A 25101-nucleotide genomic window follows, 5' to 3' on the forward strand; every position below is an offset into this window, starting at 1 on the left:
GCAGCGCAGACAAACTTTATTAGTGATATCAGTACAGCGGGAGGTGCCCGCAGGACAGTGGGGAGGGGATCCATGCCGAGACCAGTCCCCTCCTGCCCCTGCTGGGCCTTTGAGGATGGGGCCTGGCTTGGACCAGTTCCTCCTGCTCCACCTCAAACACTGGGGATGGAGAGCCCAAGGCTGGCCTTGCTTCCAGCCCCTCATGTCATCAGTCCAGTGTAATGACTTCTGTGAAGGAATTCAGTTTCTCTCTCCCAGCCCCTTGGTCAGGAACCCCAGCTACTGGCGGGTCAGCCCAGGGAACATGAGGTATTAGGAACAGCATTCAGAGCCCCTACCTGCCCCAAACCCTTGAGTTCCCTGGGGCCCAACACAAGCAGGTGGAGGGAGGATGGGAGTTCTTCATGGGGTCTGGGATCCTAGACGTTTGGGCTTGAGGGAACCCCACAGTGACTGAACACCCCTGCGGACAGTCCACCCTACACGTCTTGCAACTGACTCCGCAGGGGGTGCTGGGAGGCAGGAGGTGGAGGTCTGGGAACGGGCATCCAGACACTTCTGGTAGCGGAGCTGCCGAGAAGCAGAGGGGTGGTCAGTCTCCACCTCAGCCCCGTGAGGTCACACTGCTAACCCACTACCCAACCTACTTACCATGCATGCAGCCTGCACAGCCTCTGAGAGGCTGGCAGCATTGGGCTCGCACCAGAACATGTGACAGCAGAAGGAGGCTGGGCCGGCAGCCATGATGAATGCGAAGGTGTGCACATCTCTGCCCACAGCCAGGAAGGAGAGGAACCGCACCCGGCACTCCCCCAGCACTGCTTCAGTCTGCAGGGGAGGCGCCCAGTTAAAAAGGAACAGCCCCTACCCCTGTTCTGCAGAGGCACACCCTTTTGACTGGCACCTCTTCCCCTCCACGGCAAAGCTCGGTCACCCCAGCTCTTTACCTGCTGGTGCAAGATGGTGAGGGTAGCAGGGGCCACGCTGACGTGACTTGGGGTCCACTGCTCACGGCTACTGGAGGACAGGACTGACTCAAGGGCCCCGTTAATCACATCTACCCCTGGAAGATATGAACACAAACATGCAAAACTGAGGGTGGAAAGAAGCCAGAGAACCCAGCTCTGACTGTCAACCCAGCGTCGTGCTGCAGCCCCATCTCTCCAGAATGTAGCCTGAGTGCGCGGTTGTCCAGCTGCCCCTCCTGGGCACTCTCCTCCTCAACTTCACTGACTCCTGACCCTTTTGTTCATCCTATCTTGAATCTTGCTTTTCTTCACTGATTCTGTCTCTTACTTCAGCCCCCTAAATGGACGGACCCCTCCCCACTGAGTTCTGATTTCTCCATGTTACTCTACGTATTGAAACATTACATGGCTTCTTTCACACAACAGTGCCTTCCAATCAACCAGGCCAGACCTCTCTCTCCAGACCCAAACCTTTTGTTTTGAAACAGGTTTTCTCTATGTAGCTCTGGTTGTCCTGGAACTCACTCTGTAGACCAGGCTGGCCTCCCAGAGACCTGCCTGTCTCTCCTCACAGAGTGCTGGGATCATAGGCATGTGCCACTGCACCTGGCCCAAACTTTTTTTAATTCTTAATTTATTATTCATTTGTTGTGTGTGCATAGAGGTCAAAGGATAACATGCAAGAGTTAGTTCTCTCCTTCCGCCATGTGGATCCAGAACTCAAGGTGTCAGGCCTGGCTGCAAGTGCCTTTACTGGCCGATCCACCTCCTGATCCTGCTTTTCTGCTTGGTTTGGGTTTTGTTTCATTTGTGAGACAGAGTTTCACTATGAGTTCAAAACCTGGTCTACATATGGAGTCCAAGCCAGCCAAAGCTACATAGTGAGACCTTGACTTGAAAAACAGAATAAAACAGTAGTTGGAAAAGCAAGCAGCTCAACAGATGGGACTGGCTGTGGGGCTGCACAACTTCCCAGCACTCTGCGGCAGGCAGAGCTCTGTGAGATTCAGCCTGGCCTGATAACGGTGAGTTCCAGGACACACACACACACACACACACACACACACACACACACACACACAGGAGGTTCAGCAGGAGTGAAGGAGAAGGTGAATATTAATAAAATACATTATATACATGTATGGAAATGTCAGTGAAATTCAGTATTATGTATAACACATGAAAACAAAGTGGTCTCTCTGGAAGTGGTGGTGCACACCTGTAATCTCAGCACTTTCCCCAGAGATGGGAGAATCACTGTTTAAGCCTAAAACGAACATAGTGAGTTCCAAGCCATTCATGGCTACATTGCAAGACCTTATCTCAAAATCACAATCAAACAATCTCATAATGGCATCCTCCACCTCAAATTGCTTTTAAAGTTCTATAAAATCCCAGCATAGGGAAGGCAGAGTCAGGAGGATCACCAGCCTAGTCTAAGAAAGTTTCAGTTAGAGCTACTTGAAGAGACAGATGTGAGTATGTTGGGGGAGAAAGGTATTTAAATTTGAGTGGGAAGATGTCCTAAGGACATAGTCTATATGACTAATGGCCAAGTCTCCAAGGGCCCCTTTCCATTGCCTAGCTCAGAACTCCTCATTCACATCCTAGGTTCCAAGACATGGAAAGACACACCAGAGAGAAAAAAACTCTTTTGTAATTGTTTTCAAGGCAGGGTTTCTCTGTGTAACCTTGGCTGTCCTGGGACTTGCTCTGTACACTAAGCTGGCCTTGAACTCACAGAGAGCTGTCTGCCTCTGCTCAGCTTCAGAGATAACTCTTCTACATTGGACTGTGGTCATCTCAAGGACAGAGACCTGGATTTTGATTCCCAGTCTTCACCAAGGACTTATCTGCTGAAGATTTGGGGAACATGGGGATGTCACCATCAAGGAAGCATGGGCAAATGCAGGGAAATGGAAAGTCCAGTGACACAGGAGTGCATAGGAGGACGATGACACAGGAATGGCAGATGGGCCGAGGCATGCTGCGAGAGCCTCAATCGCAAGGCAGAATGGCGTAATGTCTATGACATTTAAACTGAATCACTGGGGATTTCAAAGGTCATGGAGGTGGAAGGATCACCAAGGTCAAAATGAAGAATATGCAGATGATCCTGGGTTGGAGCCTGACTTCTGAGTCTTCTGAGGTGGTCCAGAAAAAGGCAGCTGGTTGGGTGTGGTGGTGCACAGCTTTAATCCCAACACTTGGGAAGCAGAGAGAGGCGGATATGTGAGTTCAAGGCCAGGCTGGTCTACAAAGGGAGTTCTAGGAAAGCCAGGGGTACACAGAGAAATCCTGTCTTGCAAAAAAGGGGAGAGGGGATGGGGAAGAGAGAGAGAGAGGGAGAAAGGAGAGGCAGCTAAGTAGCTGAATTTTTAGCTCAGGGTTAAAACCTGCACGCTCACCAGTCCTACACTACTTCCCCTTATCCTTCCATGCATTTCCACCCCCAGGGCAGCTGTTACTTTCAAACATACCATGCAATGCACTTCTTATTGTTTATCTCTCCTGGCTAGATGTAATCCATCTGAATGACAGAATCACGGTCAGTGCGGTTCACTGATGTATGCTATTAGAACAATGCCTGGCACAAGTAAGATATGCACGAATAATCTACTGGGCTGATGGATGAGCACTGCAGCTTCAGGAGAAAGACAATGTTTTTAAAAGTGGAGGTGGTGGCACACACCTGTGATCCCAGCACTCTGGGAGGCAGAGGCAAGTGAATCGATGTGAGTTTTAGGCCAACTGGTCTACAAAGTGAGTCCAGGACAACCAAGGCTACACAGAGAAACCCTATCTCAAAAAAAAAAAAAAAAGGAGGGAAGGTATAAAAGGGGAGTCCATGGTTGCTATGATAACTCAGCTGACTTGCCACATGAGCCTGAATGTGAGTTTAATCCCCAGAATCCATACAGAGGTGGAAGGAGAGAACTGATTTCTCAAAGTTGTCCTCAGACTTCCATAGATGAACGAACACACACACACATACTTTAAAGAAGTACAGTTTTAAAGGAGGAAGTAGGTTAAGAACCCCCTGATCCATAAGCCCTGTCTTTAAAGGGGCAGACCCATGGACCTGAGAGGGTAGCCAAAGATTGCAGGTGGCACAGGTTGCTTTGGCACTGTGAGGTCCTGTATACAATGTCAAATGAAAAGGGCTGATAACTGGAAGAGCCAATGGGCCTTAGAAGTTGTGGGTAAGAAGAAGGAAATCAAAGCCAAGTCCCTGGGTCAGCTACCCATTTCTACTCTATAAGAACTTGTTCCCACCTCTAGCTCCAAGCTTGGTCATTCAATCCTTTATTCCTTCTATATTTCATTCCCCTGTTCCTCCTGTTTTGTTTTCCTCCATACTTATGACCAGCCATCACTACAACCTAACGATGCCCAAACATATAAATCAAGCTCAGACTCTACTCTCAGCTATAGACAAGACCCATGAACCTAGATGCCCAACTTGTGTTGTTTAACAACATATCAATCATTCAATTTTACCAATAAAGACTCGGGAGCCAGATGCTGGGGTGAAGGCCTGCTAGCTCAGAGAGGCAGAGGAAGCACCCAGCTGACCTTTCTCCTCAGCCAATGTCCCAGAAGGAATCTTCAAACAGGACTCCTCAAACTAAAGGTCCCTCCCTTCTACTTCCTGCGTGTCTCTCTATCAGTTCCTCTGACTTCCTCTTACTCTATTATGTTTTGTTTGTTTGTTTATTTGTTTTTGCCTCATTTTTCGAGACAGGTTTCTCTGAGTAGCCTTGGCTGTTTTGGAATCACTTGATAGACCAGGCTGGCCTCGAACTCACAGAGATCCACCCGCCTCTGCCTCCCTTAGTGCTAGGATTAAAGGCGTGAGCTACCATCCCTGCTTTTCAATGTGTTTTGTTTTGTTTTATTTTGTTTTAATGATCCTATGTTCATTTGCTGGCTTGCTTGTTCCACCTCTTGACCTACGGTTGACTTTATTTAATCCTGTTTACAATACTGAAGTAGAAAGCTCTTGGATTAAAGGTATGTGTTAAGTTTGAGCCACAGCACAACTAAAAACAGTTTTTCCTAGTAAATAACACAATCTTGGGGTTCACAGTATGTTCAAATGTCCTGCAACAAACTGGACTCTCCCACTCTGTTTCTCCAAAGACACCTTGAATTTGGCATATTTAGAACTGAACTCACAAACCCCACACCAAAACTAAGGTCTCTGCCCGTGTCTGCTCCTTTCAGAGGAAGGTGCCACTAGCCAGCTGATACTCAGTCAGTCCAATGCCATGGCTCCGTAATGACTCCTTCAAGTCATCCTTAAAGCCTTTGCTTCTCACCCTACTGTCAAGCAATCACCTACTGGCTTACACTCCTTTTCAGCTGTGCTGTTGTCTAAGACATTCTTATTACCGGTTACCTTGAAAGGCAAGATCCTCCTGCATGCCCTATATCTTCTTCCACCTGCTCAACATCTTTCTTCATGGTATAGCCTACATTCAAATATGTGCAAGAACACTCCTGAAACATACATGGTTTTGGTAAGTGTCAACTGTGCCCCACAAAGGCCTATGTGCTATAAAGCCTTGATTCCCAACCCACTGTGCTTCTGGAAAGTCTAGAACCTTGAGAAGGACAGCAGCAGGTCTATCCCGGGAAGGGATTGTACAGCTTGAGCTTCTTCTCTTTTTTCCCCAGGGCACGGAGTGGCTTTGCTGTGCCACAGGCTCCTGTGTGATGTGACACTGCCACAGACAAAGCCAACCAAGCATGAACAAAAATACACTTCTTCTCTTTATATGCTCATCACCTCAGGTGTTTTCTATAGCAATGGAAGCTGACCAATGAAAACGGTTCCCTGCAGCTCTTACCTTGAAGACTGTACTACTGTCCTAAGCTAGTGGTCTCTGAGCTTGATCACTGCCCGCCTCTCTGCCTAGGCCCACACAGCTAGCCTTCTCTTGGTGCTTCCCAAGTCCCACAGTGTCCCTGCTGTGGACTCTGACACACATCCCCTGCAGCTGAGAGTGGCCTCTCCCTGGCCTTCATTTAACTTGAACACATTCACTGCTAGTCACGTTTCTCAGTTCATATGACACTTTCAAGGTAACTGTGGTTTTTCCTCCCCATGTTCCTATGTTGAGGAAGCAGGGTCTCTCTGTAGCCCTAGCTGGCCAAGAACTTGCACAATCCTGTTTCAGTTTCCCAAGTACTGGGATTACAGGTGTCACTACATCAGGCTTCCCAGGAAGCCTTCCCTGCTCCCCTAGACCAAATGGAAGTCTTCTGTCACATCTTGTTCCTTCCTTCCCATTAAAGACTTAGTTTATTATCACATTTGTTGACTGGCTCCTGATTCTCTATTGGAGGATCCCATAAAGTCCATGAAAGCCAGGCTGTGGCCATTGTTTCCCAGGACCCACCACAAAGCCTGACATAACAGGTTTCTACGGCAATTGTTAAATAAATAAACAAATAAATGCAGGGCACTTTGAAAGCATGGCCTCTTGCCTCAATTCGTTATTTGTAAACAGGTATTAATGTAACTGAACACATAGGATTATCAAGAATTAATGAAGGTTGGAAGTAGAACTCAGTGGTAGAATACTTGTGTCTTGTATACCTGAGGATTTGGGTTTGATCCCCAGTCCTACATACACAAACACACAGACACACATGCACACACACACACTTAAATAAAATAGTGGATAAAAAATCTTTACACTTGTTCAATTAATGAAGCCTGTGTCAATTATGCTTACTGCTTCCTTCTCTAGTTGCTCATGTCTCACATTTAAGGCTGCTGTATTGAACCCAGCACCAGGTTAATGCCTGGTGTTTCCAGCCACCCAAATACCTGCCTCCCACCGAAGCTTTCCCATGGGGTGGGTGGGAGGAAGTCTCCCTCTGTGCCCAGCTCAGCACTAGTCCTGTGGAGATGTTCACCGAAGCATGCACACTGGAGCCACAGGCAGGACACAAGGCTGAACCAGAGCCCTAGGGAGGTGGGATGAATTCTGGGAGGCAGGGAGATGCCACATGTAGGAAGGCCCAAGAGAAGCGCTCCCTAGAAAGCACAGGGCAGGCCCAGAGCCCTGGGGCTGGGGGAAGAGGGCACACATACCAACAGGTTTGGCGACAGGCACGTTCCCCAGGTAATAGACTTGGAACTTCTGCACCAGCTCGTTCTTAGGTGCTGGAAATTCCACTGTGGGAAGAAAAAGGTCAACTGTTCTCCTAGCCTGCAACACCAGCATGTAAGCTCTGCATCTGCCCAGCCAAATCCTCACCCCCTCTTTGCCCTACTCCCTCTACAGAAGCCTCTCCACTTATGTAAAGTATCTCATCTCCACGTGCTCATGTCTGCCCAGGAACCTAGTCACTTCACCTTAACTCACGAAGCTGGGCTGGGCCTTAGGAGGCTGTGGCACTTACCTTGAAAAGGGACATCCACAAGTTTAGAGTGGTCCAGGGAGAGTCCATTTACCAAGCAGCGAGCATTGCGCCGTTCAGACATGATCTGAGGAATGAATGGGGGTGGGGGATGGGATCTGTTAGAGCCACATGTCCCAAAGCTCCCACCTCACTCACTACCCACCAACTTAGCAACCCTAGCCACACCCTCCTAGAGCAAAGGTGGCAGCTAGTCCAGGGAGTGGAGGGGGCCGTGCCTTGGAGCAGATCTCATGCAGGCTGGTGGCGATGTTCTTGGCAGGTGCCTCACAGCGAAACACGTGGCACTTGAGCATCTGGGTCAGCTTATCTCGAGCTACGTAGGCAAAGTCCCTGTTGGGGAAGGGTCAGCTCAGTATCCCTAGAACCAAGTGTCAAGCCTGGCCACCATTCCACCCTCCACCTCCCTGGCCACGGCAGCTCCTCCAGGTTTTCCACCCTGCTCTTCTGTAGGTTCTGCCTTAAGGAGCCGAGGAGGACAGATAGGCGAGCATGCCGAGGTGGGGGATAATGCCCAGCGCAGCAGGCAGGAAGGGACAAGGCACAGTAGGGGAGCCTGGGTGTTTCCACACATCCAGTCCAGGCGTGGAAGAGGGCTCAGTCAAAGCAGATGTGCATTAATACCTTTCTCTGGGTCCGGCAGCACAAGAGAGCCAAAGAACAGATTAGAAAAGATTCTGACTGCCAGATGGGTGACCCCCCGCCCCACACTCCTGGTGCCCTGTGCCCACCTTCCACTGTCCCGCCCAACGCCCCATACACGAATGCTGACGATGGGCTGGACATGCAGCAGCGCCTGGCTCTGTGGCTCCACCAGCTTTAGTGTCTCATCCTCCAGCTGGAGCAGCAGATCCTTCCCCTGCAAAGCAGGAACTCAGTGGTACCGCGGGGGGGAGGTGGCAGTGCTCTGCCATCTCCAGCTCAGGGGACGCTGGCCACCACTTGGGAGGAGAGGGCTTACTTAGCTATCAGAGTAGCTACCTGGGGGTCTTATTCTAACCAAGGTTCTCTCACGACCCGTCATCACTGTTAGGCAACCCCCCGTCATGGTTACCGGTCAGGGTACACATCCATCCCACAGGGCTGCTGCTACACCAGTACCCACTCCCATGTCCCCATCAGCCCTCTCTGAGGCAAGTCAAATCCTCCGTATCTCGTGGCTCGGGTCCTCACCTCTCCCCAGCCCCCAGACATTGGGTCATGTAGATTGTTTTTGTGGTAGGAGAGCTGACGGATACAGTTGTTGACTGCCACACTGCTGCGTCCCGGGGCCAGCTCCTCCTCCGTCATCTCCACCCAGCCTAGAGAGCGCACTGCGAAGCACTGCCAGACACAGAAGGAGGTGGGGATGGAGATCTGAGATGGACTTGGAGGTGCCTCAGTCACAGGACAGAGGAGCTCCTGACTTGGAACACAGAAGGCGGGAGGCATTCTAAACTAACATTTGGGGACGCTCCCCAAATGAGACACGAAGAGATGTCTGCTGATGATGTCGGGAGTCCCTAGGAGACCCTTGGGCCAACTGACTTAGATACTGAATCTGTCATTAGACTGCCCAGCTCACACACACAGTCTTGTGCTGAAACTGGGAATAACTCCTGGTTTTGGAGCTTTGCTGAGACCACAGACACACCCATAGCACAGCACTGAGGCCTCTCCTCCAAACACGGGCCTGCTTACAAAATGGGTGCTGATCTTGAACAAACCTTGACTCCTGGGTTGGTGTTTCGTTGGGGCAGCTTCTCCTCCTCTTGGGGCAATGGCTCTGGGCTGGAGGCAGATGGGAACACTTGACATAGCACCCTATTTTTAGAGTTGTGCCAACACCCCTTCTAAACCGTAACCCACTACATCTGGTGACTCACCTGAGGCTCTGAGCTGGGAAGGGCAACGTCCCCTCCTCAGGGTCCTTCAGTCCCAAATCCATTGGGGCCTCCTCACTGGGTTCATCCTTTGAAAAGGGATTGAGGAGTCAGGCCCCAAGTGAAGCCCTTCTCCAGTCACCCCACAGTGAAGCCGGTTACTTCATTTACCTTCCAAAACTCTCCTTCCTCAAAGCCTTCTTGGTGAGCAAAGCCAGTCCAGGTGAGCTGAAGGAAGAAACAGTGTGGGGGTGGTAGTTCCACCTGCTCCAGAAGCACACACCCCCTCCACCCCTGGCATGAACAACAAGCCACTGGGCCTCACCTGAGATTCTTCTTGGGGACTACTCCCCTGTGAGGGGGAGGCCCGGCCTGGGGGTTCCCACTGGGTGGTCCCTGTTGGGATGTGCCAGTAATAGGTCCCTGAGGTGTCCTGGACCCTCATCCATCCAGCCGGCAGATCGGAATCCGTCTCGAAAGCGTTGGGGTTCCAGAAGGAATCTGCCAAGTAGGAGACTCAATGAGGGTCAGCCCACCCACCAGGCAGGCAGTAGATGACCAGTCCCCTTCCCAAGACCCCATGGCTGAGCTGGCAGAATGCTTCCTGCCTGCTTCTAGAGCGGACAGCTGAGTCACCACATTGGAAGCCACCAGTGGGGAGCCTGGCCCAGGTCTCCTGTGCCCTGCTGCCACCTACTGTGGCCACATGGAGGGAAAGTAGAAAGCAGAGAGGAAGGAGAGAAGAGAAGGAGGTTGAAAGGCCCCAGTTTACTTCTTCATACATCATGCATATCCATTATGTCTGGCTATAAAAGGCACACACTGCCAGCTCCTGCACACATCCACGTGCACACAAACTCACAATACATGTAAGCCCTATCACACACCTGTGCAGCCATAAACAGTGCACAGCCACATAAAAAAAAATTCTGGAATGTATCACATACAGGTGTGCTTGTGAGTTCAGGGGCAAAAAACATAGCAGCACCAGTTACATACTCGTGTAGAGCTATGCATATATATATGCATATTTTTATATAGCTATATATGCCAGCCCTACCAACAGGTGTGAACAAATCAGTGTAACAAAAGCTCCCAACATATGTGTGAGTGCCACACATACAGGTGGAAACACACTCAGACACAATACCTGACCAACCCCTGCTACCTCTGTGCAGACACACACACACACACACACACACACACAGAAAGAGACTACATATCTGTAATATACAGCCCTCCTCTCCTGCATCTACATCACTCTGCCCCTGTCACCACACTATGTGCCTTCCGCCTGTGCTCTCCTTCCTGGCCCCACCCCACAGCACAACCCGCTTCACACTGCCCCTCACCAGCACACCCCACTTCACACTGCCCCTCACCAGCACACCCTGCTTCACACTGCCCCTCACCAGCACACCCAGCTTCACACTGCCCCTCACCTGGACTGTTGTCCTGCAGGATGATGGCCAGGAAGAAGTCCTGGGAGAACATGACGCTCACTCCCTGCCCCTCCTGCCTTCACCCTCCCTCCTCACATCCCCTCCAGCCAGCTGGGCTGGCAGCCTGGTGCTGGGCTGCAGAGAAAAGCTCATCCCGCCCCCTTCTCACCAGGGCAGAGCGTCTGCCAGGCAAGATCCTCCTCCGCCTGGAGTTCTTGAGGGAGGGACCAAGACCACCATACTAGTGAACCTCCTTGGGATGGATATGGGTGAGGAAGAGGGACTTATGAGACCCCAGGTCTGCTCTTTCTTTACCCTGGCACCCCTCCCCAATCCTGAATCTCTGCCCCACCCTCCAGTGGTGACATCAAAGCCACAGTTAAGCCAGTCTTACAAACAGCAGGAGGCTCTGCCTCTTGGGAATGGTCCAGTCACCTGGGGCCCAGCAGAATCTATACACAACACAAACAGGGTGTGGCTTCCACACCCTCAGGGATCCCTCTCCTATCTAGACCCTGTCCTGCACTTTCAACTAAAGGGTGGTCTTTGAGGACCTCAGTCCTAGCAACCTGGAAGATTTGAGGCTTCCCAGCACCGCCCCCCTCACCTGCCAGGGCCCAGCTAGGCTGCAGCGTCTCCTCGGCAACCGCAGCACCGGGATGGCTGGGAGTGCCCAGACTGCTGACGTGCTTCCCGTTACCAAGGAAACCAGGAATCCTGACTGGTCCAAGAGGCAGCACAGAGGCTTAGGCAGTCTCAAGACCCAGGCAGCTGGGTACCAAGGCACAGAGGGCCTGGGAGTGGGTGTGGCTATGGCAAGGTGTTTCCACACCTGCTATGAGTTATTCAGGCGAGGTGTTTCCCCACCCTCAGCCTGCAAATGAGGTAAGCCCACAGACACCCAATGAAAAGGGAGCTCTTGCCCAGCCCACCTTCTAGATGCCCATCACGGTGACTCCACCCTCTACTATCCCCCTCTACTGGGGCTCAGCACACGTGTGTTTTCCCCAGACCCTTCCCTCTCAGGACTTTGCTGCTAAAACCTTCCAGGAACACCAACCCCAAGGGCCCCTTGCCCTCCACAGCCTGCTTCATGGTAGGTCAGGCATTTCTGGAATGTGGGGGCCAGTTCACTCTTTCCCCTGACTGAGTCATGCACACCAATCCATCTGCCATCCCTGTCAGCCTGTGCCTTCCTGCTTCAAAGAGCTTCATCCTTCCGATCTGTCCTGGAGGGGGCAGCTCCTCCCCCCTTGACCATCTGGGAGGCCCTTCTGGAGCCTGGCACTTCTCTCTTCAAGCACAATCCACCAGGGGCCTTTGCTTCCACGCACAAGCACTAATTCCACAACCGTACACTTTTCTGCAGGCACTCACACGGATCCAAATATCCCTGTGGCCCTCCCTCCATTCATCCATAAAAGCTTTAGCGGTTTAGGCAGGCAAACTCCTTTGCTCAGGAGACCAGGATTCGTGTAATGCTCTCCCACACCCCACCCCCCAGGCCACATCACTACTACAGCCCAGACAACCAGCATGTTTTGATCTGGATTACTGCAGAACCCTCTCAACTGGTTTCCTTCTGTCCCCACCACTGGCTACGCACTATAGCCTGAATGAGCCTTAGGAGATGCCAAACTAATCAGGTTACTCTCCAGTTTAATACTCTTAACTGCCTTCTCATTGCCCTCAGGACAAAACCCAAACCCCTGCACAGGTTTTCTGTACTATTAAGAGCCCCTAGCTTTCTGGCTCTCAGCCTTGCCTCTGACAACTCCCCAGCTCCCCTGGCTCCCTGCTAGGGTTCTAGCTATTACTCACTCCACCTTCAGACAACGGCAGAAAGGGAACTCTCGTTACTGACCCACTCTTCCCCCCTTCCTCAGGCAGGCAGGGTGCCCTCCTACTCCTCTATCCACCCATTTATCATCACTGATTATGAGTCTATTTCTGTTTCCCCAGTGTGAGGGTAAGAACATCTCTGTCCTGTCTTAAACATTCTGAGCGTTCAGGACAAGGCCTTGCTCAGAGTGTGACTCCAACACAGGGAGTAAAGCTCGTTCATCCTCCATTCACATATTCACTCAGTTCACGTAGTTCATTCACTCACAATGACTCTGTGGCGATCCTAAAGTGGGAAGGAAAAGACAACTTTTGTTCCATCCTACCCCATTTCCACTGAGCAGAAACCCACCATCTGCCTCTCTCATGTCAGAGGCTGTACAGAAAGAGCAAGCAAGAGTAAGAAAGAGCAAGCAGTAAAGAAACACCTACAACTCCCAGAACCCACCAGGGCAGGACTGGACTGCTGAGCCCTCTCACCCCTCCACGCCCTCAATGACATCACTGGCCATACCCAGTTCACCCTTAGTTTTTCTGTACTGCCACTCTCCCACCTCAGAGGACCAGAAACACTGCCACCAGTGACAACTCCCAGAACCAAGCCTGTCTGGCCAGTGACATCCTGCCCAGGGCTGCAGCTAAACCACCTGCAGCCTGCAGTGATACATGCCTCAAAGAGATATGCTTTCCTGCACAGCCCTCCTGAAAAACCAAAATTAGTTTCTGGCTTTCTGGCATTTAGAAACTGGGCTAGTATACATCAGAATCTAACTTTCGGCTTGTATATCTTTCCTCCAAACTCAGCCCCATAAACAATCAGCTTGATTGAAACGAAGCTGTTCCCTTTGAGAGGATGGAGACATTGACCAAAAGCCACTAACCTCACACAAAAAGAAACAATTAGACTTTACCTTATGTAAGGGACCACCAATGAGGTGCCCTCAAAAAAACAAAACAACAAAAAGCCACTGAAACCTGAACCTGATCAAGGTTCTAGAATCATCTACTAGTTGACAAGAAATCCAGAAGAGGAATATATTCAAAATCACTTGGGGAGAAAGGTTTCAAAAAATCGGATCATAAAATACTGAGAACGGAAAATGTGTGTGTATGCAATCAATAGAAAATTAAAGGGAGAATTTTTATACATTCAAAGAAACTTTAGAGCCACGTTTTGTGGTTCAGGCCTATAATCCCAGCACTCAGAAGAGAGACAAGGGGATCGCCACCAGTTTAAAGCCAACTTGGTCTTCACAGTGAGTTGTGTGTTCTAGGTTAGCCAGGACTACAACATGAGTCCCTAACTGAAACAAATGAAAGAAAGAAAGAAAGAAAGAAAGAAAGAAAGAAAGAAAGAAAGAAAGAAAGAAAGAAAGAAAGAAAGAAAGAAAGAAAGGAGGGAGAGAGGAAGGAAGGAAGGAAGGAAGGAAGGAAGGAAGGAAGGAAGGAAAGAAGGAAGGAAGGAAGGAAGGAAGAAGGAAAGAAAAGGAAGGAAGGAAGAAGGAAAAAAAGAGCCAGCAAGATGGTTCTTCAGGTAAATGTACTTGCTGCCAAGCCTGATGACCGGAGTTCAGTCCCTGAAGCCACATGTTTGGAAGGAGAGTACCAACTCCTGAAACTTGTCCTCCCTCCACATGCATGAGCATGTATTTAAAACTAAACTAAACTAAAAAATATAACGACTGTGGGGCTATTTAAGTATCAATTCATGTAGTTCTCAGCCTTTCAAAAGGCTGAGTGGGACGTTTATTAGACCACGGGGAAAACAACGTTAACATTAAGTGAACATTCGATGATAGACGGAATCACAGAGTTTGTTTTTATGTTTTTTTATAACCTAGACTGGGGTTCAGAACTAGATAAGGCATTGACACAGCAAGATCAACCATGCTCTGACGAGTCTCGAAAATGGGTGATGAATAAGTCAGACTCCTTAGCTCTACTCTTGTGTGTGCTTGAAAACACTGTTAGGCTTTTTTTAAGAAAAGAGATGGGTGAAGCTCTTGGGTATCTGAAATGTATGTCCTGCCAGGAACCGTTTGTGGGAGTGCAGGTATTGTTAGTACCTTGAGAAGTAAAAGTCAGTGTCTCTGTCTCTCCCTCTCTCTCAGAACCCAGGTCATGCATGCTAAGTGAGTGATCTGCCATTAACTTGTATCACCCCCTACCAAAGCTTTTCTTATATTCCCTCCCTCAGAGCTTCTGGGCTGTAGCTAGAGCTACAGCAGAGAAATCTCTGCTCTGTATAACATACCCAGATGCAGAGCTTCAACTTTACTAAATGGGTCACATTTAGTGATCAGTCTTTGTTCTCTAATACCCAACTCCCCAGAAGGATGCCTCAGTTTATTCTTTCTTTGTCCCCTAACTTTTAGCCAGTATCTCATTCCTGGCAAAATGGCATCCCCGAAATAGCCGCATGGTGCTCTGCATGGGGCAAGTGGATCAAAAGCATAAACCAACCCCCACACTTTCCAGACAGGTATCTTTGGGGAGGTGCTGGCTGCTCCTTCTAGATGTGGATGTGACTGATAAAAGAGGGCGTTCTATGCCAAGCCCACCCTAGTGCCCAGGCTGTGTGCACTGGTGACTGTAGAACACAGGCCTCAGAGCTCACTCAGGTCTACACTCAGCTCTGCTTTCTCTCTTAGTTCCACTGTGAGCCTCAGGAAGCCACTACCCTTGCCTGGGCCTCTTTATCATCATGTGTAATATGAACATTGTCACAACAATCCTCTCATTATTAAACGCATGATGGTTAGCCAAGGCTCAGTTTCTTGGTAAGAGCTCAATAAGCCAGTGACTCTACACACCAGCCATGACAAATGGATCTACTCTTCATTCTACGCATGATGGACAGACTTTTCAAACGGACCAAGCACCCTCTGACTGAGAAAATGCTGGACTGAGGATATAGGATCTGCAACTCATGCTTGGGCTAGCCATGGCCTCTGCATGGAGTGGATTCTGACCCCATGCCCTCCCTATTGCCACATCTAGCTCCACAAGGTACCTGTGTCCTCCGGGGAGCCATAGGAGGGGCTGCCCTGTGATAAGGTGGCCCAGCTTGAGTCCTCGTCACTGGCTGCACTGTTCCGCATGCCAAATAGGAGGCTAGCACTCTTGCTATGTTCCCGGGGGCCGTCTGTGAGGGCCTGGGGCCCAGAGGGGACTTCCACATTTTCCAGAGGCTCAGGCGGCCCTGGAGGAGAAGACAAGTCTTCCTCATCATCCTCTTCTTCCTCGTCTTCATCATCCTCCTCAGCTTCTCCTGCTGCCTTCTCCTCTCCTTCATCTGGTCCCTGCTCCTGGGTGTTGATGATCAAGCCCGATCCACAAAGCCCTCGGTTGGCTGCATTGTGGGCGGAGAGCTCCAGCTCAGAATATAGATGCATCAAGCCTTTGGGACCCAAAGGTGCTGTCTCAGCCTCCTGGCTGGCCTCCTCTGCCAAGGTCAAGGTCACATTTCGGTTCTGGTCTCGGTGGGCTGTGGCAGCCCTCCGAAGCTGGTTCTGGCCTTCCTTCAACCACTTGGCATTGGCAGGGCCTGGTTCAGGCACACTGCCCTCCCCCATAGCACTGCGAAGGTCCTTGGGTACCACAGCTGTGGCTTGCAGCTTCGCGTTGAGCAGCTGGTTATGGGCAGCGTGCAGGGGCAGGGGGAAGCTGAGAGCAGGGCCTCCGTGGCTGTTAGCATTAATGGCCGACTGGCTCAGGGATGATGGAACAGACATGGCCTTGGTAGATCCTGTGAGACAGGGGGGAGAGACCATGTTGAGTGTTCCTATTTCTACTCCAGTTTTAGGTCCTGTCCCTCATCTTCTTGTAACTCAGTAGGGTGGCACACACCAACCGAAGGTACCTGTCCCCACAACCCCCCCCATCACAAGCCAGGCCCAGCTCTGCAACCTATCCTTTTCCCTGGTGTTCTGGGGAAGCGCAGTGGTGCCTGCTTTCGCTTCCCTACCAGAGTGTCTGCACAATGGCTCTCTGTGCATCCCCATGCCCCACTTGACCAGCCGGGGCTCACCGTGCCAGGGACACAGACAGCACAGGACAGGCTCAAGTGTTTTGGATACTGAACAGACTATCCCTTCCCTCCAGCCACAGTGCTATCTGGAGCCTCATCACTGCCAGCCCCCTGGGCTGTGTGCCCTTCATTATAACTCACTAATATCAGCCACGCCTGGGCCCACTCTAGACCAGGGACCCGTCAGACAGGAGTGATGGGTGTGCAGAGCCAGCATACATTGTCCAAGAGAGCAGGTCACAGAAGAAGGGCCTTCAGCTCCAGTTCTTGGCTCCCCTAACCATAGGCAGTGTCTGCCTGTGAAATATTTCACCTAGGGCACAGTCTCCCCTGCCAGCCCTTATACCACCATGGTCACCCCAGAAGCTCCTGATCTGGAACCTTCAGCCTTTCAGGTCTTTGTCCAAGGACCCCTTTATCAGGAAGACTTTCCCTACACATCCATTTCAACCCAATTCAGTTGGCATGGACCATCACCCACCACACTCATTTAGCATTTGTATTTGCTTACTGATCTCCTCGTAGCTAAGTTTCATGTTGGTGAGACTTCTGTATTATTATTGTTGTTATTATTATTATTTACAATACAGTACTCTCAGCCTCTATCAACATAGAGCAAGAAGCTGGAGCCAAGTAGTTTGCATTCATTGAGTAAGTGTACAAACCTACCCTCACACCTCCTCGGAGGAAAGCACACCCTGGATCTGTCTGTCTCAGCAGTGGCTCAAGGTATCTCAACCACATGCCTCCTAGTCTGTATGAGAAAGGGAACCTCTTGTCTACAATGCCAGCCCCTTCTCAGGTGTCTTCCTCAACAGCCCCAATCAGGTTTTCAGTATAACCTACCCTCTGAGGATCCCTGGGACTCCTCACAAGGCCCAGTCCACCCTTCTCATTGTCCCTGGCCTGCTCTGGAACTCTCTTTATGAACCCTGCTCTCCCTGAAACCCCCAACACTAGTTCTTCCTTGACCAACCACTACTCAACTCTCCCCCACTCTCAACTCACTGTAGTACCTCCCTCAGCCAAGCCTTCCTGCCACCCCCCCAACAGCTTCCCTCAAAGCTCTCTCTTCCTACTGGACTCTTTTCTGTGCACACAAATCCCCAGCACCCCAACAAGCACTGTGGGTCTTCCTTTCTGATTGCAGCTCTTTTCCTTATCTTATCTAACACCCTGTCTCCTTACTCTCTAGCCCGAGATGTCTGACCCCGGCCCACCACCGTCTTAGTCCTCCCCACTGACCGCAGTGAGTGCAGGTGTTACAGGAGGCCTGAGCTCTCCCATCTCCTCAGGCATGGCCCAATACCCTAAGACAGGAGCCAAAGTCTGCATCTTTTACCATCTCGAGCTCCTGGGAATCTAGCACAAGGCTGGGAATACTTGTATAAAATAGGTAAGAGAAGGCAGATCGGTCTGAGTTTAAACCAACTGCTGGACTGATCAGTGTGGCTCCACCTGGGCTCTGAGGAAACAACTCATGGTTGCTGGAATAAATGAAGGGGAAAAAATAGGCAGTTCTCTCTCCACCCAGAACCACAGTAATTTTCCAAAAATGGAAACCAGATTGTGTCACTCCCTGGTTGACAAAATTAAAGGGCTCACCACTGCCTTTAGGATACAGTCTGAGCTCAGTTTACAGGACACCTGAGAGGCCACTGCAGCCAACCCCTAGTGCCTCTCTGGCCACCCTTCCCCCTCACACCTTATCATCAGCCATATGAAGTATGAGAGGTTCTGGTACACATCAAACAAAACCCCCCAGTCTTTGTTCACAATGTTCCCTTAGTTGGAATCTATCCCTTCTTGTAAGAATCTCTTCTTGTATTTCAAATCTTTCCTCAGCATTCAAGGCTCCTAAGCAACCTTCCCTGAACGTTCCTCTCCTTCCAAGGGCCATCCCCTTTCTGTGCTGCATAACACCCAGTGTCATATGCTATCAGGAAACTCTGTCTTGCTCAGTATTATAATACCATCATAAAGGATAATATGTTCTGTGTCTGCCAGAGTAACCACTGTGAGGAAGGAAAGGACGGATGAAGGTGGACAGATGGGGGAACTAAGAACCTGGAAGCTTGGAACTGGCTGGAAACTGATATCAAGAAAGCTTGTACAGACATCTTGGGCTAGAGAAGACAAAGGCGACCTTAGAAAAGGAACTGGGGAACGATGAAGGAGCCCTGACAGGGACAGTGAGACAGAAGTCCTGCCCAGATGAGGCTCAGGTCTCGGGGTGGGAGGGAGCAGGAAGAGAAAGCATTTAAAACAAAGTTCTGGCTTAACAATTGTTCCAAGACAGCATCTCACAGAGACCCCATGCCTCTGGACAGCTCTCAGGACCTCAGGAAGGATGAGTTCTTCTCTGAAGCAATGGGGGACAAAGCTATGCTTCTAAGTCAGGCTGGGGCTGACTTTCCTAACACTAGAGCAAATGTACCCGAGGAGAACACATGTTTTGAGACACTGGGTCAGTGAAGGGCCAGGCTGACTTTAGGTCAGCCCTGAGCATCAGGGCACCAGGGCAGAAAGAAGTTTAAATAAGATAGGGAAAGTCTGTTGTAAGCACTGAGGCCCAGCTGTCAAGCCTGAGGCACTGTGGCCACTACATTTTTGCCAAAAATATAAGCAGCTACCTAGGTTCTTCAAGAGAAAGCATAACCCAACCTTTCCTCTCTCAGTAGGGTTATCCGTACTTGGGGCATCTCAGAGGACAAAGAAGGGGCCAACATGCTTCATTAGTTAAGGGAGCTCGCCAAACAGCCAGGTGACCAAGTCCAGGTCTCAGTGCCTGGAAGGAGAGAATCAGCTCCATAAATTGTCCTCTGGCCTTCATACCTTCTTCTCCGTGTCACAGGCAGGCCTACACCCCCCCACAAATCTAAACATATGGGCTTTCGCTCAAGGCACAGGCTGAACAGGGCCTTGAGGTAGAGACTAAAAGGAAGGGTCACACAGCCTGAAAAAGCTGACATCACACCATAGGTGAGTGAGCCGAGTCCTGGTCCAAGCCAGGGGTCTTCCAACCTGACAACCTATGAGACGCCAAGTACTGTACCAGCCATGGGGAGGGCATAGGAAACAGGAAATGTTTTCTTCCCTAGAGGAAGTCACACTCTAGGGAGTCACTGAACAACCCTTACAGCATGGTAGGATGACAATCTCTAGAACAATTCCTAGCACCTATAAGCACTTTCTTCTTCTTTATTTTAATGAGATTTATTCATGTATTTTGTGTGTGGGCACACCTTCACCATAGCACATGTGCGAGACTCTCCTCCACCATGTGGGGCCTGAAGACTTGACCTCAGGTCATTGGGTTTGGTGGGACCACCTTCACCTGCTGAGGCCGTCTCACCACCTATTGATAAGCACTTTTTTTTCCTTTTTCTTTTTCTTAATAAGCACTTTTTAGTGGTGGAACAAGTGACAGGCACCGAGATGGAGAAAGAACAAGCCACTCCTGAGCGTAGGGTTTACCACAGCTCTAACAATGAAGCCTGCCTGTGCATCAGTCAGAATTTGTCTTGAACCATCCTTCAGCTCTCCCATTTTCTCCATCTCCTTTACAAATTCAGGGAAGAAGGGGGAGTCATTAATTGGGGAACATCTTCAAACGTCCAAACCAGAAGAATCTGTTCTCCTTCCTCTTGCTGCCTAAAACCAAGGGCTGCACCTACTGTTTAGATCCTCTCATCATAGGAACAAGGTATTTCTTGGCCTGAACCTCACCCTAAGCCCTCAGGGTTCACGTTCTCCTCACACTCATTAGAGACATTTCCTCTCTTCCCTTTTGGCTTTTTTAACCCTGCTTCCATTCTCAGTAAGACTTAGTAACAGCATCTACTAGGTAACCATGGCATTTAACCCATTGGATGCCTGGTCACCATGAAGATTTTCAGCAGAATTTAACCCCATGAGCCCCTCATCCAGTGTTCATTCACAGCTCCCGTGTTCTACATTCCTGGATTTCTCTCCATGCATCTGGCTCCTGGTCTGTTTGTTTGAGGCCTGTTAAAACTTCCTTGCTGGCTCATCCTCCTCTCAGCCATTCCAGGCTGAGTTTCTCAGCTTTTTTTCTTCCTTGTTCTGTAGGAGCATTCAATATTCAATAGGAGTATTCATTCATGCCCACATTTCCAGTTACCATCTATACAATGATTTCCAAATGTCAAGCTCTCTCATCTCTCCAGACATGCACATTCACCTCTCTACCCAAAAACTCGCATCTAGCTGTCCCCAAGGCCTCTCAAATTCCTATCCTATCTCGTTCTCTTTCAGGATGTGGGTCCCTGGGATGAAATGACCACCCATTCTGTTGTACAGTGCTGTACGATCCTAGACACATGCATCACCCTTGCTGCTTTGCACTAAATCATTCCAAAACAAAGCTCATGTTAAAAAAAAAATCTGGATGTATCCACTCTGTACCTCCACTATCACCCATAATCTCACCAAAGTCAATGACCTCATGGTCAAAGCCTTTGGAAGTGTCCTCAATTGTCCTGTTAGCCTGGCCATGGCCTTCCTCCCATCTGGCCCCAACTCCTGTCATTGACTTCCCCAGCCTAAGCTGGCTTCTTTGATTCCTGGAAGGCATCACGGTCTTTGTTCCACACGATTTCCCTTCTGCCTAGACCCTCAACCTCAGGTTTCCTGAGCCTTGTCATTCCGATTGTCCCTTTACACACTAGTTCAATCTACCCATTCCCCAGAGGAGTCTTCCCTCGACCCCTTCCCTCTTATCTGCACACCCGTCTACATTCTGTTCTTCGGGTCTCCAAAGCACCATGCATCTCCCTTCGTGATGTTTATTACCTCTACAGTGCCATTCTTACTTGACTTGCTGCAGAGACATCATTTCTCTGTGGGCAAGAACCCAGTATATTTTGTTTGTGATTATGTCTTTAGTACCTAACGTAGTGCCTTGTAAATATTAGGTGCTCAAATCCTATTTGTTGAATGAATAAATGACGGGATGTGCTTTTAAAATTACCATTATGCGTGCTGTGCTGATAATAGCCAAGATGAGGTAGGCAAGGGGGTGCTATTAGAGTGTGGGGGGGTGTAGATTAAGTTTGACAGCAATAAGAAGTGAAATTAATAGACCCAAGAAAGACTGAAGTAGTGGGCATGGCAGAACGTGGTGAAATTAGATGGGGGGTGGTGCGGGAGAATGTGGCCCAGAATTCCAGTGTGAACAGAACCTGAACTGAATGGACAGTTGTCGTTTGGGGAGGTTGAAGGAACAACAGATATGGAAGTAAGATACAAGGGGGACAACAGACATTAAATAATTCACCTTGGAATCTGCAGGTTTGGAATTCCTGTAGTACAGTTCAAAAGACAGCTGGTATATATGAGTTTGCATTTCAGCAGAGTGGTCTGGGTGAGACAAATAAATTTGGAACTCGCCAGCGTATGTATGAAATTTAAAGAGTTGGACATAGAGGAAGTGGTCAGGGAGAAAGGACAAAGTGAAAGAACGCAGCCCAGGCCAGAACACAGCACGACTATGCGGAGAGGAGAGTTAGAGTCTGAGAAGCAGCAGACAGTGCCTAGGAGAGAAACCAGGAAAACGCTTCAAGGAGACTGAACTGACACACACCCGCTGGACACTCCTCGAAGGTAGCAGGCTCACAGCAAAGTGTCCACTGGGGTCACAGAGGGCCCCGGTGACCTTGCCTGGAAGCTCCCGTGGATGTCAGAGACAGAATGGAGTGGATTTTTTTAAATGAATGGGAAGTTAGGGGACCACTGTGCAACAGACAAACAGGACTCACAAGAGGCTGGAAATAACCTCTGAACTGGAGAAGGAAAACTGCTCCTATGGAGCACTCTAGACGCTCTTAGGCCTCCCTGTCGGGCAGATACGGGAACCTCGCCGACCCCAGGGCACACCCCTCGGTCGCTGAGGACAACAAAATGCAGCTTGACAGATCCCAGGACTCTAGGCTGGAATCGCGCGGCCTGGCTCCAACCCTGCTCTAGTCCCCTTCCCAACATTAGCCCTCCCCTCCCCCACTCTTCCATCGCCCCTCGCTTTGCTGCTCCACCACCACCACCACCACCACACACCCAAGGCATCTGGGAGGGCCAAGAAGCAAAGCTGGGGAGCGGTCGGTCTGAGGACCAAAGTGAACCCTGCGGAGGGTGGCTCTGCAGGCCCGCGGCAGGAAGGCGGCGCTGGCATCAGAAGGGGGTGGGGGTGGTCAGGCCTGGCCCGGGCACCGGGACCCCTGCGAGGAAGGTGCTGCAAGGGCCACCGGCGGCCTAGGCTGGGCCCTGGCGGGGGCAGCTCCTACCTGAGCGGCGAGGCCCCAGGCCCAGGTGGCTCAGGCGGCTCAGGCTGCAGGGCTCCGGCAACGCCGCAGCTTCTCCATCACAACATCCCCCGCCCAGGAGCGCGCAGGACGCGGGGCCGCGCCCCGAGCGGCGGAGTCGCGCACGGGAGGGGGAGGGGCGCCATCTTGGCCCGGGCGGGGCGCGCGAGCCGCCCCAGCCGCACCCTGCAGACCCCGGCCCTCCGCGGGGCCCGGAGCGCGGGCCTCGGGCCTATCCCGCACGGCCGCGCCCAGCCCCCGAGACCCCCGCCCAGCTCTCCCTTCCACGCCTCCGACTCACCTCCGCCGGGCCCGGTCCTGCACCGACGACGGCAGACGCGCCTGGAGCTCCGGGCCGAGCCGCTAGGGCGGGCGGGGGCGGGGGTTGCCGAGGCCGCGGTCGCGCCTCGGGAGGCTGGCAGCCCGCTGCTCTCTGGCTCTCGAGGCAGGGCTCCCTGACGTCCTGGGGATAATAATAGCGCGTATTTATTGACCGCTTACTCTGTGCCAGGCTCTATGTTCAACCGTTCGCCTGCATTCATCCTCAGATCAGCACTGTGCAATGCCCACAACTGTTATTCTCGGGTTTGAGCGGCAGGTGCCGACATTCTGAAGGAGAACGGGACTTGCCCGCAGTAACAGAGTTGGTGGTTAAAGTAAACCAGAACTGAGGTATTTCTTAACACTCCACCAGTGCCTCTGACTAGAAAGCGGTGACACAGCCCCCACCCCACCCCGTGCGCGCTCCCGGGTAGAAATTAGCTCGAGGAAAGCACCAAGGGGAGCCTATGAGTGGAAAATGTACGGAAGAGCTGCTGAGGTACTTGCTATGTTCTCGTTCGCTGCAGACCTGTGTGGCAGTGAGGCAGGTCTTAGTGGTCGGATCGCTGACCTAGAGCCCATCGAGAATGAGAGGAGCAGAACCCCTAAAAGCGTGGTTCTCTAGACTTTAATCTGTGGGCTCTGACCAACTGATTGGAGCTGCATATAAGCCTGACAGTGCCCAAATCTAAATTCATTATTTCATCTTGTGTTCATCCTCTAAGAAATTTCCCTGAAGTGGAAAAGTTGTCTCTGTCTCTGTCTCTGTCTCTCTCTCTCTCTCTCAAACAATCTGGATGCAAGTTCGCTTTATCATTCCCTTGCTTGTTCAAAGCCAGTACCCCAGGTTGTCATTGAAGACACTTTCATTTATCCTGAGGTGAATGTAAATGCTTTAACTTTCTGTTGTGGACATTTTCACATATGTGTGAAAACAGAACAGTGTAACAAAACTTCCTATGTCTCTCATTCATCTTGTACAATTACTGACTTGTGGTTAAGGGTCCATTGTAATCTGACAAGCTCCTATGGTATACAGACCGTGTTGGGTCACAACCAGGACATAACGTAAGGACCCCAAAATGAATCAGGTTTAGCTGTATCCCACCTGGAAGATGTGAACGTGACCTGAGTCCTCGGGAAGTGAGCAAGGGTTACCTAAAAGGATAAAGGTATCTTCATTCATCCATCCATTCATTTGCAACAAATAATTATACTGTAAGAGGCACTGTCCTTGGTGCTAACGCCCAAAGAAACAAGGTAGAGTTCCTGCTGTCATACAGCTTACAGGTTAACAGAGGAAAGAGACGAGCAAGTAATTAGAGGCATGGTGTCTTAAAGAAAATGCACAGAGCGCTGTGTGGATGCAGTCAGTCTGGCCTGGAGATTTGGAAAGCTCCCACAGGAAGTAAAATTTAAGTGAGAGAACAGGATGAAGGAAGTAGAGGTCAGACAGAAGAAAATTACTCCAAGCAACAAGAGTACCAGAAGAGTATGGCTACTGCTATAGTATAAAGATCTCCACACACACTCATGTTGAGTCAAGAGGACTATAAGTTCAAGGCCAGCCTGAGTTACTGTATAGTAAGAGCCTGCCTTAATCTGACCCCAGAAGCCATGAGGGTTCTGCTTTCATGGATGAGTTTGTCCATTTGTGGATTAATAGATTAAAGGGTTGTATGGAGAACAGGTTTGGTATAAAAGCCAGTTTGGCTGTATCTCTTTTATGCACTCCCCTCCCCTTACCATGTGATGCCCTGTGCCATCGTGGAACCCTGTAAAGTCCTAACAGTGGGTTGAACCTCACCAAGTATTCACCTTGATCTTAGACATCCCAGACTCCAGGAATATCAGTAAATACACAGTCTGTGGCATTTAGTT

At 50.4% G+C, this 25101-nt stretch overlaps 1 protein-coding gene across 4 annotated transcripts; it reads right to left on the reverse strand.

The window, feature by feature from the left end:
• On the reverse strand, positions 1-23542 carry Apbb1 (amyloid beta precursor protein binding family B member 1). Of its 4 annotated transcripts, none has more exons than XM_021655059.2 (14): positions 23201-23542; positions 15563-16297; positions 9591-9766; positions 9437-9493; positions 9269-9354; positions 9110-9173; positions 8577-8726; positions 8135-8262; positions 7622-7736; positions 7386-7470; positions 7075-7158; positions 948-1063; positions 652-828; positions 1-570 (listed from the first exon to the last, which is right to left on the reverse strand). In XM_021655059.2, exons 2-14 carry the CDS (start codon positions 16281-16283, stop codon positions 403-405), a joined length of 2127 nt encoding a protein of 708 aa, XP_021510734.1. In that variant the 5' UTR covers positions 16284-16297; positions 23201-23542; the 3' UTR covers positions 1-402. The 4 variants fall into 4 exon arrangements, with proteins under 4 accessions (XP_021510734.1, XP_021510733.1, XP_060223758.1 ...); XM_021655058.2 differs by lacking the exon at positions 23201-23542 and adding an exon at positions 22882-23039; XM_060367775.1 differs by lacking the exons at positions 15563-16297; positions 23201-23542 and adding an exon at positions 11315-11450.
• Between the last annotated feature and the right edge of the window lie 1559 nt (positions 23543-25101).

Source organism: Meriones unguiculatus, chromosome 14, assembly GCF_030254825.1.
Source record: "Meriones unguiculatus strain TT.TT164.6M chromosome 14, Bangor_MerUng_6.1, whole genome shotgun sequence".
NCBI lineage: Eukaryota > Metazoa > Chordata > Mammalia > Rodentia > Muridae > Meriones > Meriones unguiculatus.

Bases quoted from the DNA above. Each gene is read 5' to 3' on its own strand.
- Apbb1 (XM_021655059.2), bottom strand. From the start codon at position 16,283: ATGTCTGTTCCATCATCCCTGAGCCAGTCGGCCATTAATGCTAACAGC. The intron at 9,174-9,268 runs GTGAGTCACCAG...ATCTGCCTCCAG, and splicing joins TTCCCAGCTCAGAGCCTCAG to CCCAGAGCCATTGCCCCAAG. The intron at 7,737-8,134 runs GTGGGCACAGGG...CTTCCCCAACAG, and splicing joins GTTGGGCGGGACAGTGGAAG to GGACTTTGCCTACGTAGCTC.